Source organism: Anomaloglossus baeobatrachus, chromosome 4 (genome assembly GCF_048569485.1).
Source record: "Anomaloglossus baeobatrachus isolate aAnoBae1 chromosome 4, aAnoBae1.hap1, whole genome shotgun sequence".
NCBI classification, from domain to species: domain Eukaryota; kingdom Metazoa; phylum Chordata; class Amphibia; order Anura; family Aromobatidae; genus Anomaloglossus; species Anomaloglossus baeobatrachus.
The window spans coordinates 282,277,161-282,289,857 of record NC_134356.1 but is presented as its reverse complement, the minus strand read 5'-3'; the positions used below and the strand labels follow the sequence as shown (position 1 = coordinate 282,289,857).

Here is a 12,697-nt window from a genome sequence, read left to right as displayed (position 1 = left end):
CCTCTTAGAGAAATAAAATAGCCATCATCTTACCGAACATCCTTCAAGCATTCTATACATACCACACATAAATAGGATTTATATATAATTCAGGGAGATATTGTGTTCTTGTGGGTTGTCAGCTGTCAAAAAGTTTGCAGTTTACCTTGAGGTTGCAAAAATGTCCTTTACTATATGACTCTGTGTACAGACTCTTTGTTTGCTCTTTATCAGATAACCTGCTTCAATTAGGATGCTTTCACACTACGTTTTTTTATCTGTAGGTAAATTACAGCAAACCGCATTTGACAGGATCCTGTGTTTTCAAAGTGCAACACATGCAACTGCAATTGTTATTTTACCGGATCCTTCTGCAGCGGGACACAGAATTTGTCGGCCGGCACTGGAGTCAGCTCATCGCGAGTAAGCTAAACTCCTGATCTCACAGCCTGCACACGCTGCGATGGGTGCAAGTTAACAGCAGTCACTACCTGTTGCCGATCACGTGTGACCGTGTGCGGGCTGTGTGGTCAGGAGTTCAGCTGAGTTCAGCTCAGCTGACTCCAGTGTCGGCCGATTACTTATTCTGTGTCCAGCTGCATCCATCGCAGCATGTGTGGGCTGTGAGGTCAGCTGAGTTTTGCTGGCACTGGAGTCAGCTGATCTGAACTCAGCTGAACTCCTGACTGCATAGCCAGCAGAACTAGTAATCAGATCAGCTGACTCCAGTGTCAGCCGATTACTTGTTCTGTGTCCTGCTGCATCCATCACAGAGTGTGTGGGCTGAAGTCAGCTGAGTTCAGATCAGCTGACTCCAGTGCTGGCTGAACTCAGCCGACCTCACAGCCCGCACACTCTGCGATGGATGCAGGGGGACACAGAACAAGTAATCGACCGACACTGGAGTCAGCTGATCTAATTACTTGTTATTCTGTCTGTGTGGTCAGGAGTAGGGATGAGTGAGTAGTAAAATGCTCGGGTACTCGATGGGCGAAGCCCATGTTAATTTTTTTTTTTAAATTCATTAAAAAATAAAAAAAAACAAAAACCCCAAACGAATAACCCTAATCATAGGGTTAGGGGGTTAAAAAAAAATGCGTGGGCTGCTTCTGCATTTTCTATTGGTAAGGGTAACCCAAGTAGCTACTGGCTGCTAACCCCCACTGCTTCCCGGGGAAGCCCTTTTTTTAAAGTTTTTTGCCCAAAAACTAAAAAAAAAAATGATGTGGGCTTCGCTATATTTTTGTATGCTATCCAAGTACAGCAGGCAGCTATGAGCTGTCCCCAACCTCCAGCTGCCTATTTGTACCCAGCTGGGAACCAAAAATATAGGGAAGCTCTTTTTTTAAAAATTTCATCAATTTCATGAAATTATTAAAAAAAAAAAAAAAACGACAAGGGCCTCTCCCAATTTTTGTGTCCAGCCAGGTACAACTAGGCAGCTGGGGATTGGAATCCCTAGCGCAGGGTGGCCTAAGCTTTCTGAGACCCCCCTGCTGCGAATTGTAGTCCGCAACTGCCCCAGAAAATGGCGCTTTCATAGAAGCGACAACCTCTGGCACTGTATCCGACTCTCCAGTGGCCTTGGTGCCAGGTGGCACGCTGAGTAATAAGGGGTTAATACCAACTTTGTTTTACCAGCTGGTATAAAGCCCGAGATTCTTAATGTCAGGCCAAGTTTGACCCACCATTAAGAATCTCTAATAAAGGGTTATAAAAAAAGACACCACACAGAGAAAAAATACTTTATTAGAATTAAATACACAGACACACTTAGGGACTCCATCTTTATTACACCCTCTCACCCCTCCATGATCCTGGTCTTCTGTCTGAGAGGAGAGAGAGAGAGATTTCTGTACTGTCCATGCCAGGTTGCTTTCTGGGCATGCTCAGCACAGACAACAGGATCCTGTGTCTATCAGGATACGGTGACTTCCGGTGAAGACTGCAGAAGGATCCGGTGCCCATTGAAAGACATTGCATGTACCGCCACAATCTAACAGATCCATTGACATGCAGTATTTTGCCCAAGGACAAAAATGCTGCAAGTAGCATTTTTGAAAAAAAGCAAAATACCGCAAAGCAACGGATCCAGTGTGTGCCGCGCACAACCGCATGTGACCGCATGTTGCCGCGATTCCATTGCAAAGGAATTGAAATAACACATGTGTAATGGATCCGGCTTTGCGGCAAAAAATCCATTTGTGTCGCAGTTAAAAAACCGTAGTGTGAAAGCAGCCTTACTTGTTCACAGCATGGGGTTCAGGCAGAGATCAAATGCCCCCAGCCTTGGATCTGTATAACTTATAACTCCGCATATGACATACTACATGCACCAAGCTGCAGTTCACAATAATTTATAAAGAATCTCTACACAACGTTGACTTCATACCACTTCTATAATAGTTTTATTTTATTTTTTTGCTCCAATATCGTACCACAAATTGGCGCATGTTACATCATATCGTTTTTCTTCAAACGGCTCTGAGTCTTTACCCATCAAGCTACATTCCTTTGTCAAGCAAGGCTCAAAAGTGTCTAAATCACCTAATAAATGTGCAGTGCATATAACTTTTAGATCAATTTTAATTTGAAATCTACGCCAATGTTTTTTCAGATAAATTCGATCAATAATAAATTTCATAATAATTTGCATATCACAATGTTACCATCTCCTAAACTGAGGTCCAAACCTTTCATATTCTGCCCCTCATGACTACAAATATACATATTCTGTGATAGTTTTCATACTCTATCTATATGTGTATGGGACGATTTTAAGCAAATGACTTATCATCTCCAGGAAGAATATCAAGACAGAATGAGGTTATTTGCAGAACAAAAATCCCACTTATATTAAAATGATCAACTTTTATTAATTAACATTAAAATAACCCATATAGAGAAAACCAAATACAAAAAAATATGCATGAAACCTGGAGAAAACCCCATATAATAAAACCCATATAATATTCGTATTTTAATCAACCTGGATATTTGTCCAAATAGGAAGTAGCACAATTTATGTGACAATATAATTTTTAATATAGCATGATCACATGGAATATATTATACTGGAAAAATAGGGGCATAAAGTACATATGTAGGGAAAAGAGATCAAAAATAAGAAATGAGAAAAAAAATCTTACAAGGCTCTAGATAAACCCTGTAAGATATAATCCCTACCTTACTGTGGAGATTGGCACACAAATAGGTGGCGATAGTGGTGCCCCCACTCATCGCTGACTGGGTGGCACGGTGGTTCAGTGGTTAGCACTGCAAGTGCTGGGGTCCTGTGTTCAAACCCCACCAAGGACAACATCTGCAAAAAGTTTGTATGTTCTCCCTTTGTTTGCGTCGGTTTTCCTCCGGGTATTCCGGTTTCGTCCCACACGCCAAAGACATACTGATAGGGAACTTAGATTGTGAGCCCCAATAGGTATAGTGTGCCTATGTATGTAAAGCGCTGTGGAATTAATAGCGCTATATAAATGAATACATATTGTTATAAAGTAGACCTATATTATGCCCTAAAAATTAACATACAAAAACATAACGCAAATAATACTTCACAATGTACTTATCTATGTTGTGTAAAATTCCCCATACTCTCAAATTAGAAAACGATATATCCATGACCAAGTTGTGATATCTCCATGAACAAAGTCTCCATGCGTTTCCCCGTATAGAGTACTCAGGGTTCATGAGGAGACAGGTTCCATTACTAAGCCAAATCACCCATAGCATGGACAAAGGGGTGTCAGTGCAAGACAGAATGGGGGTCACTTATCAAATATCTGAGAAAGTGAAGTATATAGGCTTGAAAATATGACAGAAAACTTGTTCAACGTAATGCTCAATATTTTTCTTTTCGATCTCTACTTACATGTATGTGTGTTCATTGCTTTCTTTTCCTATCCCAACAGAGTGCTTCTCTGGAGACAATGATCATCTGTTGGCAGTCCGGGAGAAAAGGATCGGGAAACCCAGATTTATTTACAGTCATGTCCAAAGCATTGAAAAAAGTCTAGATCTAGAAAGACAGAAGATGCCTGAACACAGTTTTCATTCTTCAACACACCTGAAAATAAGTAAATATATTCATCCCATGTTTGTAAAATCAGCTTTCCCTCGATCAACTCATGACCAACCACTTAATCTGTTGGCCTCAGATGACCCAGATATTAAAGTAGAAAATCTTCCTGTTCCACAGTCAAGTGTGATTTTAGTGGTAAGTGTTTTATAATTACTGTATTAACATCTTAAAGTAGTAAAACATGTTAAAATTAGATATTTAAAGTGGTTACCTAACCAATTAAAGTTTTTGGATGTAATAGAGGAATTACCAAACTAAGACCTCCCATCCGTTAACAAGCAGAGCAGAAACCAATACAAAGTGCGCCTCTCTGTGTGAAGGTCAGTGAGGGCAGCTTCTTCACGAAGCCTAGGTGAGCGGACACTTCACTGACCCCATCAACTCAATGACCCAACAGGCTCGGAGGTTTTCATGACAAAAAAAAGAAAAGAGGAGTTTTTTGTTAATATTTTCTTAATATTTAGCATTCTATTATCTCTAATTAGTTTTTCCTATCTAAAATATAATTAATGTTTTTGGATCATGATTTTTTTTTTACATGTTGGTATTTTAGTCAGTATGAGTGGGTCTATGGGTCTAAACAAAGAAGAAGTACAAATCCTTCTATGATTGTTTTTCTCTGTGTATGCTCCACCTCAAAATACTAATGTAAAATACTGGGGAACGTGATCTTAGGATATGTTTTCTTGTCAAGTTTTTCCTTTATTTTTCCACTTTTTGTCCTTAACCTTCGTCAGGCTGCATAATTTTACAACGTTAACAGCGACCCCTTATCTCGGAAGAGGGTGGAGATATTTTATTGAAATTTGGCCAATATATTCTGAACCAAAACTGCAGAGATGTCACGAAATTTCAGCCCTCTACGGCTTTTGGAAAAAAAAATGTATTGCAATTTTAAAATGGAATAGTTACAATTGTACCTATTCAGCCGGACAAAGGTTAAAAAAATCAAACAATTTACTGCCCCATAAAACTGAATGAGGTTTCTGAAGTCTCATGCACATTTTGTTTATTTTTTTCCATCCAGATTGAGGCAGTTTCATATCTGCAACATGTCAATTTTTTCAGTGTTTTTCACTTATTCTAATGAATGGGAAAAAAATGCATAAACAATATGGGTTTTTTGATGCAGTGTTTTTCCTGCCAAGAGATCCGTTTTTGTCTACACCAAAAACTTAATATCTGCACATACCCTTAGTATAGAGAGTGTAGGTAGACATGTGTAAATTCTATTTCCTACACTGGTTTTAATGTACAAGTGAGTAACGACTGATACCTTAGAATAATTTATGCTCTCTTATACGGAACATGGTGTGAAAATGTATATCTCATGGCTAGTGTTACTGAAAAATGATGATAAAAGTAAATACAACAATATTTAAGGAACGTTTTCCATGCAAAATGCCTGTTCTGAATATTTTACAATTTTAGGAAACTAAGTGAAACAATTTAATGACAAAATACAGTACTTGCAATCAGTATTAGCAAATTCATTGTGTATGTGTTGTGAATGGAGGGGTATTATAACTTTTTTTATAATTCATGTTGATAGGATAGACATGAATCATTATACCACAGTAGTGCTCTATTGTTTCATTTTTTTTTCTAAGCATTATTCAACTAAAAAATTCAGGTTTGACTACTGTGAAAGAGGACCTCTCACTAGAAGTGATGAGTGAACCTGAACTGTAATGTTCAGGATTCTTAACGGACACTGGATGTCCGGGGCACGGACTCGAACATTGACTAAAAAAAGTCTATGTACGAGTTCGGAATTTGGGTAATGTTTGTTTGTTATTAAAGTTAGCCAAGACAAAGCAGATAGTTGGGGGCTGGTATTATCAGGGTGGCAAGGTCCATGTTTATTTGGCCTTCCCAGCCTAAAAATAGCAGTCCTAACCGGCCGAGAATTGGCGCGTACATTAGATGAGCCAATTCTGACACTTTGCCCCACTCATCCTGATTGCCCTGGTGGGGTGGCAATCAGGGTAATACTTTTGGGGTTGAAGTCAGCTGTAAATTGACAGCTACAATCAAGCCCAGGGGTTGGTAATGGATAGGCGTCTATCAGACATCCTCATCACCAACCTGGTAAGCATAGAGTTAAGAAACACAGACACAGCGAAAAAAAGTACTCCACAACACGCCCTCATTCACCCATTTATTACTTCAAAATAAATCCTAGAACTTCTGATGTAATCCAAAGAGTAATGTTGCAATAAGTCCATCGATTCCTATGTGGCGTCATTATGAGAACTTTCAGTAACTCAGTGTCGACAGCACTCATGAAGTTATCTATGCAGCCGTGTTCTGAGAAAGTTCTCAGAACGCAGCTCCCTATGAATCGATGGACGTCTTGGGACATTACACTTTGGATTACGTCGGAACTTCCATGATTTCTTTTGAAGTAATAAATTGGTGAACGAGGGCATGTGGAGGAGTCTTTATTCAATTATGTTGGAAATTCCAGTATTTTTTTAATTGGATAAATTTATGATAAGGGCTTGTGGAGATGTATAAAAATAATTTTAAAAATAAAATGGCATAGGAAGCCCCCTATTTTTGATAACCAGCCAAGGGAAAGCTGACAGCTGAGGGCTGCAGCCCGCAGCTGTTACCCATGCTGGTTATCAAAAATAAATCCTAATGCTGCACACTCAATGCTGAAATAGAGGTGCTGGTCAATGGGATCCTGAGCTCCAAAAGCATAGAATAAAGTTTCACCGCACTCTCAGGTATTTGGAAAACAGTGGGATTTAATTTACAAAGTGGATGATCACACAGACGAGGACAAGTGCAATTGGAAAAATGATGTATGTTGATGTTTCGACCTGAAAGGTCTTGCTCACAACATCGCTGGTGGTGCTAGGAATATATGTACATTATGAGGGCATGTATATCATTGTTTGTTCTGAACAAATAAATGGGCATGGCGTCCTCAAGGTGCCTGAAGATTGGGGATAGCTGTAGCAGCTCATATGTGGGAAGTAACTCATGTTAGGCCCACTATAGTACGGGGAAGGAGGTGATGCGACTCCTTATATTTGAATGTCCCAGGAGCTCTCTCACCTACAAGGTGTCCACATACGGACACGTAGTAGGAGCGGGATCCCTTGGGACATTCAAATATAAGGAGTACATGATAGGACCCCCATCGATGCTGTGAGCAAGACCTTTCAGGTCGAAACGTCAACATACATTGTTTTTCCAATTGCACTTGTCCTCGCCTCTGTGATCATCCACTTTGTAAATTAAAGTTCCACTGTTTTGCAAATACCTGGGAGTGCGGTTATCAAAAGTAGGCGGGAGCCTGTGTCTGTAATTATTCCCTATCCACATTTATTTGCACGGCAATTGGACCCATTTTGCTTTCTTTTGCAACCCCTTAGCTCTTACTACAACCATTTTACAGCACCCAAGTTTGGGTCTACATTGACTTATATGGGGTTCGGCGTCTGGTTTCAAGATTGTGTCCCAAACTGAACTTTAAAAAATCTGTTCCAACCCAACGAATCCAAATTCCCCAAAGGTTTTGTTCAATCTATAATTGTATTAAAGCTGTCTGAAAGTGTCCTCAGTATTATCTAGAAATTCAAGAGCTTAGAAAGCTGATTTTGTTTGTGCCTACTCCTCAAAATTGCATATTTTACAGCATGATAATGTCAGGTTTCCGGGTTTTCCAGTTCTCTGTTGAAGAAGCTTGCCCTCGGTTAACATGGAGTTTACTGTTCTGTTGCCCTACTTCCTGTCCAGCTGCTTAAAAGGCCGCCTCTAAGCCTAGTCCAGTGCCTGAGTATACTGCTTGCTGTGTGCTCCTGCTTTGCTGTTTCTACTTCCTGATTGCCTTGGATTTTCCTGAAACTCTACCGACCGACTCTGGACCATACCCGGTTTTCTTCAAGCTGTGCCCGGACTCCGTCTGCCGTCTTTGATCAGCACTCTGCCCGGTTCGTAACCACTCTGGACAATCATCCCGTACGGACACTCCTGGACTATACCACTTGCCCCTTGTGTACCGGCTGCTGCGCATTTAGGCCTTCCGCGGTTGATTGCCGGACAGTCCCTGTATAGGGGTTCGCTCTGGTGGTCTCCCTGGGGGAGTCCGGTGCGTGGCCCCGGGAATCCCCTTCGCTCCGTTTCGTGAAAGTGTTTTGTGTGTTGTTTTACTGTGTTTTTTCCCGTTGTGTATCTACGTGGTTACATATTATATAACATCTTGTACCAAGAACTCGTCTCTGTCATTGCCCTAACGCTATCGAAATCCTCAGTACATACAGTAGTATTACAGATATCTTGTTTGTATGTTACAATAAAATTATTCTACATTTATAATAAATGTAGAATAATTTCATTGTGGAATGTACTAAATTTGCCATATATGAACATAAGGAGCATTGGGAATAGAGTGGAAGTATCATGAGTTAATTAGATAATCTATTTAGCAGTATGCTGGATATTTAATTAAAAAGTCAGCTTTGAATATCACAATTTACCATCATTAGTCATTAAAAATGAATTAAGCCATTTCCAAACAATGATTAATTAACTGTGGAGTATGACATATTTTTGCATTATAGTCCAGGGATTCCACGTTTACTGAAAATTTGATTTCAGACTCTTAGGGGTACTTTGCACGTTGCGACATCGCTACTGCGATATCGTCGGGGTCAAATCGAAAGTGACGCACATCCGGCGTCAATAACGACGTCGCAACGTGTAATGCCTAGATGCGACGATAAACGATCGCAAAAGTGTCGTAAATCGGTGATCTGTGTAGTGTCAGACATTTTAATAATGTCGCACCAATAGGAGAAACGATGTTGTTCCTCGTTCCTGTGGCAGCACACATCGCTGTGTGTGAAGCTGCAGGAGCGAGGAACATCTCCTTACCTGCCTCCACCGCCAATACGGAAGGAAGGAGGTCGGCGGGATGTTTACGTCCCGCTCATCTCCGCCCCTCCGCTTCTATTGGACGGCTGCCGTGTGACGTCTCTGTGACGCCGCACGACCCGCCCCCTTAGGAAAGAGGCGGGTCGCCGGCCAGAGCGACGTCGCAGGACAGGTAAGTGCGTGTGAAGCTGCCGTAGCAATAATGTTCGCTACGGCAGCTATCACAAGATATCGCATGTGCGATGGGGGCGGGTTCTATCGTGCTCGGCATCGCTATCATCGGCTAGCGATGTTGCAGCGTGCAAAGTACCCCTTAGTAGAGATGAGCGATGTTCGAGGCTCGAGGTTCGTCAATTTCATGTTCGAGTGATTTTGGGGGGTGTTCGAGACGTTCGACGAACTCAAGCTTTTTGCTAAAAGCTTGAAAGCTCGAGTTATGTTCGAGAATGGTTCAAGCACCAAAAACGTGGCTTTTCACAGTAAGGCTATGTGCACACGTTGCTGTCTGCATGCGTCCTGTGTCCCCAGCACAATACCTCTCTCTTTCCTACTCACCGATCACGGGCGTCTCGCTGCACGGCTGTCACAAATCTGTGGCATCTTTTCCTCTTTTGAAAATGGCTGCCGCTTCATTATTCAATCAGTTATTCCGTGCTTTCCCCACACACCGGCGCCCATGATTGGTTACAGTCAGACACGCCCCCACGATGAGTGACAGCTGTCTCACTGCAACCAATCACAGCCGCTGGTGGGCGGGTCTATATTGTGCAGTAAAATAAATAAATAATAATAAAAAAAATTGCGGTTCCCCCCATATTTGATACCAGCCAGGATAAAGGCACATGGCTGGAGGCTGGTATTGTCAGGATGGGGGGGCGCCACGGTATGGGGAGCCCTCCAGCCTAACAATATCACCCAGCAGCCGGCCCGGAATTGCCGCATCCATTAGATGCGATAGTCCCGGGACTCCACCCAGCTCATCCCGAATGGCCCTGGTGTGGTGGCAATCGGGGTAATAATGAGTTAATCATGGCAGGCGTCTCCCCGAGACACGTTCCATGATTAAACTGAAAGAGGAAGTAAAGAAACACACACAGCGAAAAATCCTTTATTTGGAATAAAAGACAAAAAAACCCTCATTTACCTTTTTATTAATCCCAAAACAATAATCCAGGTCCAACGTAATCCACACGACACTGTCAGCTCTGCTAGCTCTGCTACATGAAGATGACAGGGAGCGATCTGTGTCTTCTCCATGTAGCACCTGAAGTAAGCCACGCTGTCACCTCAGACTTCAGTCTGCTTTGCAGATCTCAAGACTACAAAATCTGCCTATGCTCCTCTTTGGAGCCAGTGGCTGAATGGATAGAGCAGTCGCCTAAGAAGCAGTACTTCACGAGTTCTAGCCCCGGCCGTCCTGGTAAGAAAAATTGAATTTAATTTTAAATTAGAATTATTTATTTATACTTCTAATTTAATTTAATTATGCAGTGAGGGGAGGAGCCGGACATCAGCTGTGAGCCACACCTCTAAAATCGGAGCAGTTCACGGAATGAGGCTGCATTGCTCTCTCGCTTTCTCTCAGTCAGTCAGTCTCAATCAGTCAGTCACTCTCAGTCAGTCAATCTCAGTCAGTCAGTCAGTCTCAGTCAGTCAGTCTCAGTCAGTCAGTGAGTCAGTCAGTCAGTCTCACTCAGTCAGTCAGTCTCAGTCAGTCAGTCAGTCAGTCTCAGTTAGTCAGTCTCAGTCAGTCAGTCAGTCTCAGTCAGCCAGTCTCAGTCAGTCAGTCAGTCAGTCAGTCAGTCAGTGAGTAAGTCAGTCAGTCAGTCTCAGTCAGTCAGTCAGTCTCAGTCAGTCAGTCTCAGTCAGTTAGTCTCAGTCTCAGTCAATCAGTCTCTCTCTCCTCTCTTCTTTCTCTCCTCTCTCTTCTCTCTCTCTCCTCTTCTCTCCTCTTCTCTCCTCTCCCCCCTCTCTCTTCTCTCTCTCCTCTCTCTTCTCTCTCTGCTCTCTCTCTCCTCTCTCTCTCTTCTCTCTCTCTTCTCTCTCTCCTCTCTCTCTCCTCTCTCTCTCTTCTCTCTCTTCTCTCTCCCTCTCTCTTCTCACCTCTTCTCTCCCTCTCCCTCTCTCTCTTCTCTTTTCTCCCTCTTTTATCTCTTTTCTCTCTCTTTTATCTCCCTCTTTCTTTTCTCTCTCTTTTCTCTCTCTTCTTTCTCTCTCTCTCTCTCAGACCTGTCGATGATCAGCTGATGTGGTCACCTGACGGAATGAGCTGACACTATAAGTCGAGCGGTGAGGCCGGCTTTTTACCGCCCGGCTGGCTAAACTATCAGCTGATGCTGTCGGACAGGAGTCTGCAAAGAAGTGTGTAGTTTTTTTTTGCACTGATGCATCATCTGATTGTATAAAAGCTGTTTATACAATCAGCAGCTGTGTCATGTGATTCAGGGCCTTGAACCTGACACATCATCTGATCGCTTTGCCTTCCAGCAAACCAATCAGATGATATTGGATCCAGATTGGACAGCGCGGGACCCTTGGCCCAGGATTACTGCGAATGGGGGTTCTTTATTTCAATAAAGATGGAGTCACTAATTGTGTTGTGTTTTATTTCTAATAAAAATATTTTTCTGTGTGTTGTGTTTTTTTTTTATCTGTACTAGAAATTCATGGGGGCCATGTTTAATATTGGCGTGACACCATGAATTTCTGGATTAGGGCCAGTTGATAATATACAGCTAGCACTAACGCCATTATTACCCAGCGAGCCACCCGTCACCAGGGCAGCTGGAACAGTTGGATACAGAGCCAGAAGATGGCGCTTCTATGAAAGCGCCCTTTTCTGGGGCGGCTGCAGACTACAATTCGCAGCAGGGGTGCCCAGAAAGCTTGGGCACCCTGAGCTGCGGATTCCAATCCCCAGCTGCCTCGTTGTACCTGGCTGGACACAAAAATTGGGTGAAGCCTACGTCATTTTATTTTTAATTATTTCATGAAATTCATGAAATAAAAGAAAAGGGGCTTCCCTATATTTTTGGTTGCCAGCTGGGTAGAAATATGCAGCTGGGGGTTGGGGGCAGCCCTTGGCTGCCTGCTGTACCTGGCTAGCATACAAAAACATGGCGAAGCCCACATCATTTTTTGGGGGGGGAAAAAACTCCTGCATACAGTCCTGAATATGTATGCTGAGCCTTGTAGTTCTGCAGCTGCTGTCTGTCTGTATGGAGGAGAGAAGACAGCAGCTGCAGAACTACAAGGCTCAGCATGCTCCATTCACTAGTGTATGCAGGAGAGCAGACAGCAGCTGCAGAACTACAAGGCTCAGCATACTCCATTCACTAGTGTATGCAGGAGAGCAGACAGCAGCTGCAGAACTACAAGACTCAGCATACTCCATCCAGGACTGTATGCAGGAGTTTTTTGCCCACCAAAAAAATGACAAGGGCTTCGCCATATTTTTGTATGCTAGCCAGGTACAGCAGGCAGGTACGGCTGCCCCCAACCCCCAGCTGCCTATTTGTACCCGGCTGGGAACTAACAAAATAGGGAAGACCTTTTTTTAATTATTTCATGAATTTCATGAAATAATTAAAAAAAAAAATCGACATGAGCTTCGCCCCGTTTTTGTGTCCAGCCAGGTACAACTAGGCAGCTGGGGATTGGTTAGCCCGAGGTTTCTGGGCCCCTTTGCTGCGAATTGCAGTGCGCAGCTGCCCCAGAAAATGGCGCTTTCAT

At 42.7% G+C, this 12,697-nt stretch overlaps 1 protein-coding gene across 1 annotated transcript in view; it reads left to right on the top strand.

The window, feature by feature from the left end:
- Window positions 1–3,933: 3,933 nt before the first annotated feature.
- PTPRR (protein tyrosine phosphatase receptor type R) overlaps window positions 3,934–12,697 on the top strand; it is a 300,065-nt gene continuing 291,301 nt past the window's right edge. The window contains exon 1 of the mRNA XM_075342474.1: window positions 3,934–4,210. Within this exon, the coding sequence (XP_075198589.1) occupies window positions 4,028–4,210 (183 nt within the window). The 5' untranslated portion in view covers window positions 3,934–4,027. The remainder of the gene's footprint in view (window positions 4,211–12,697) is intronic.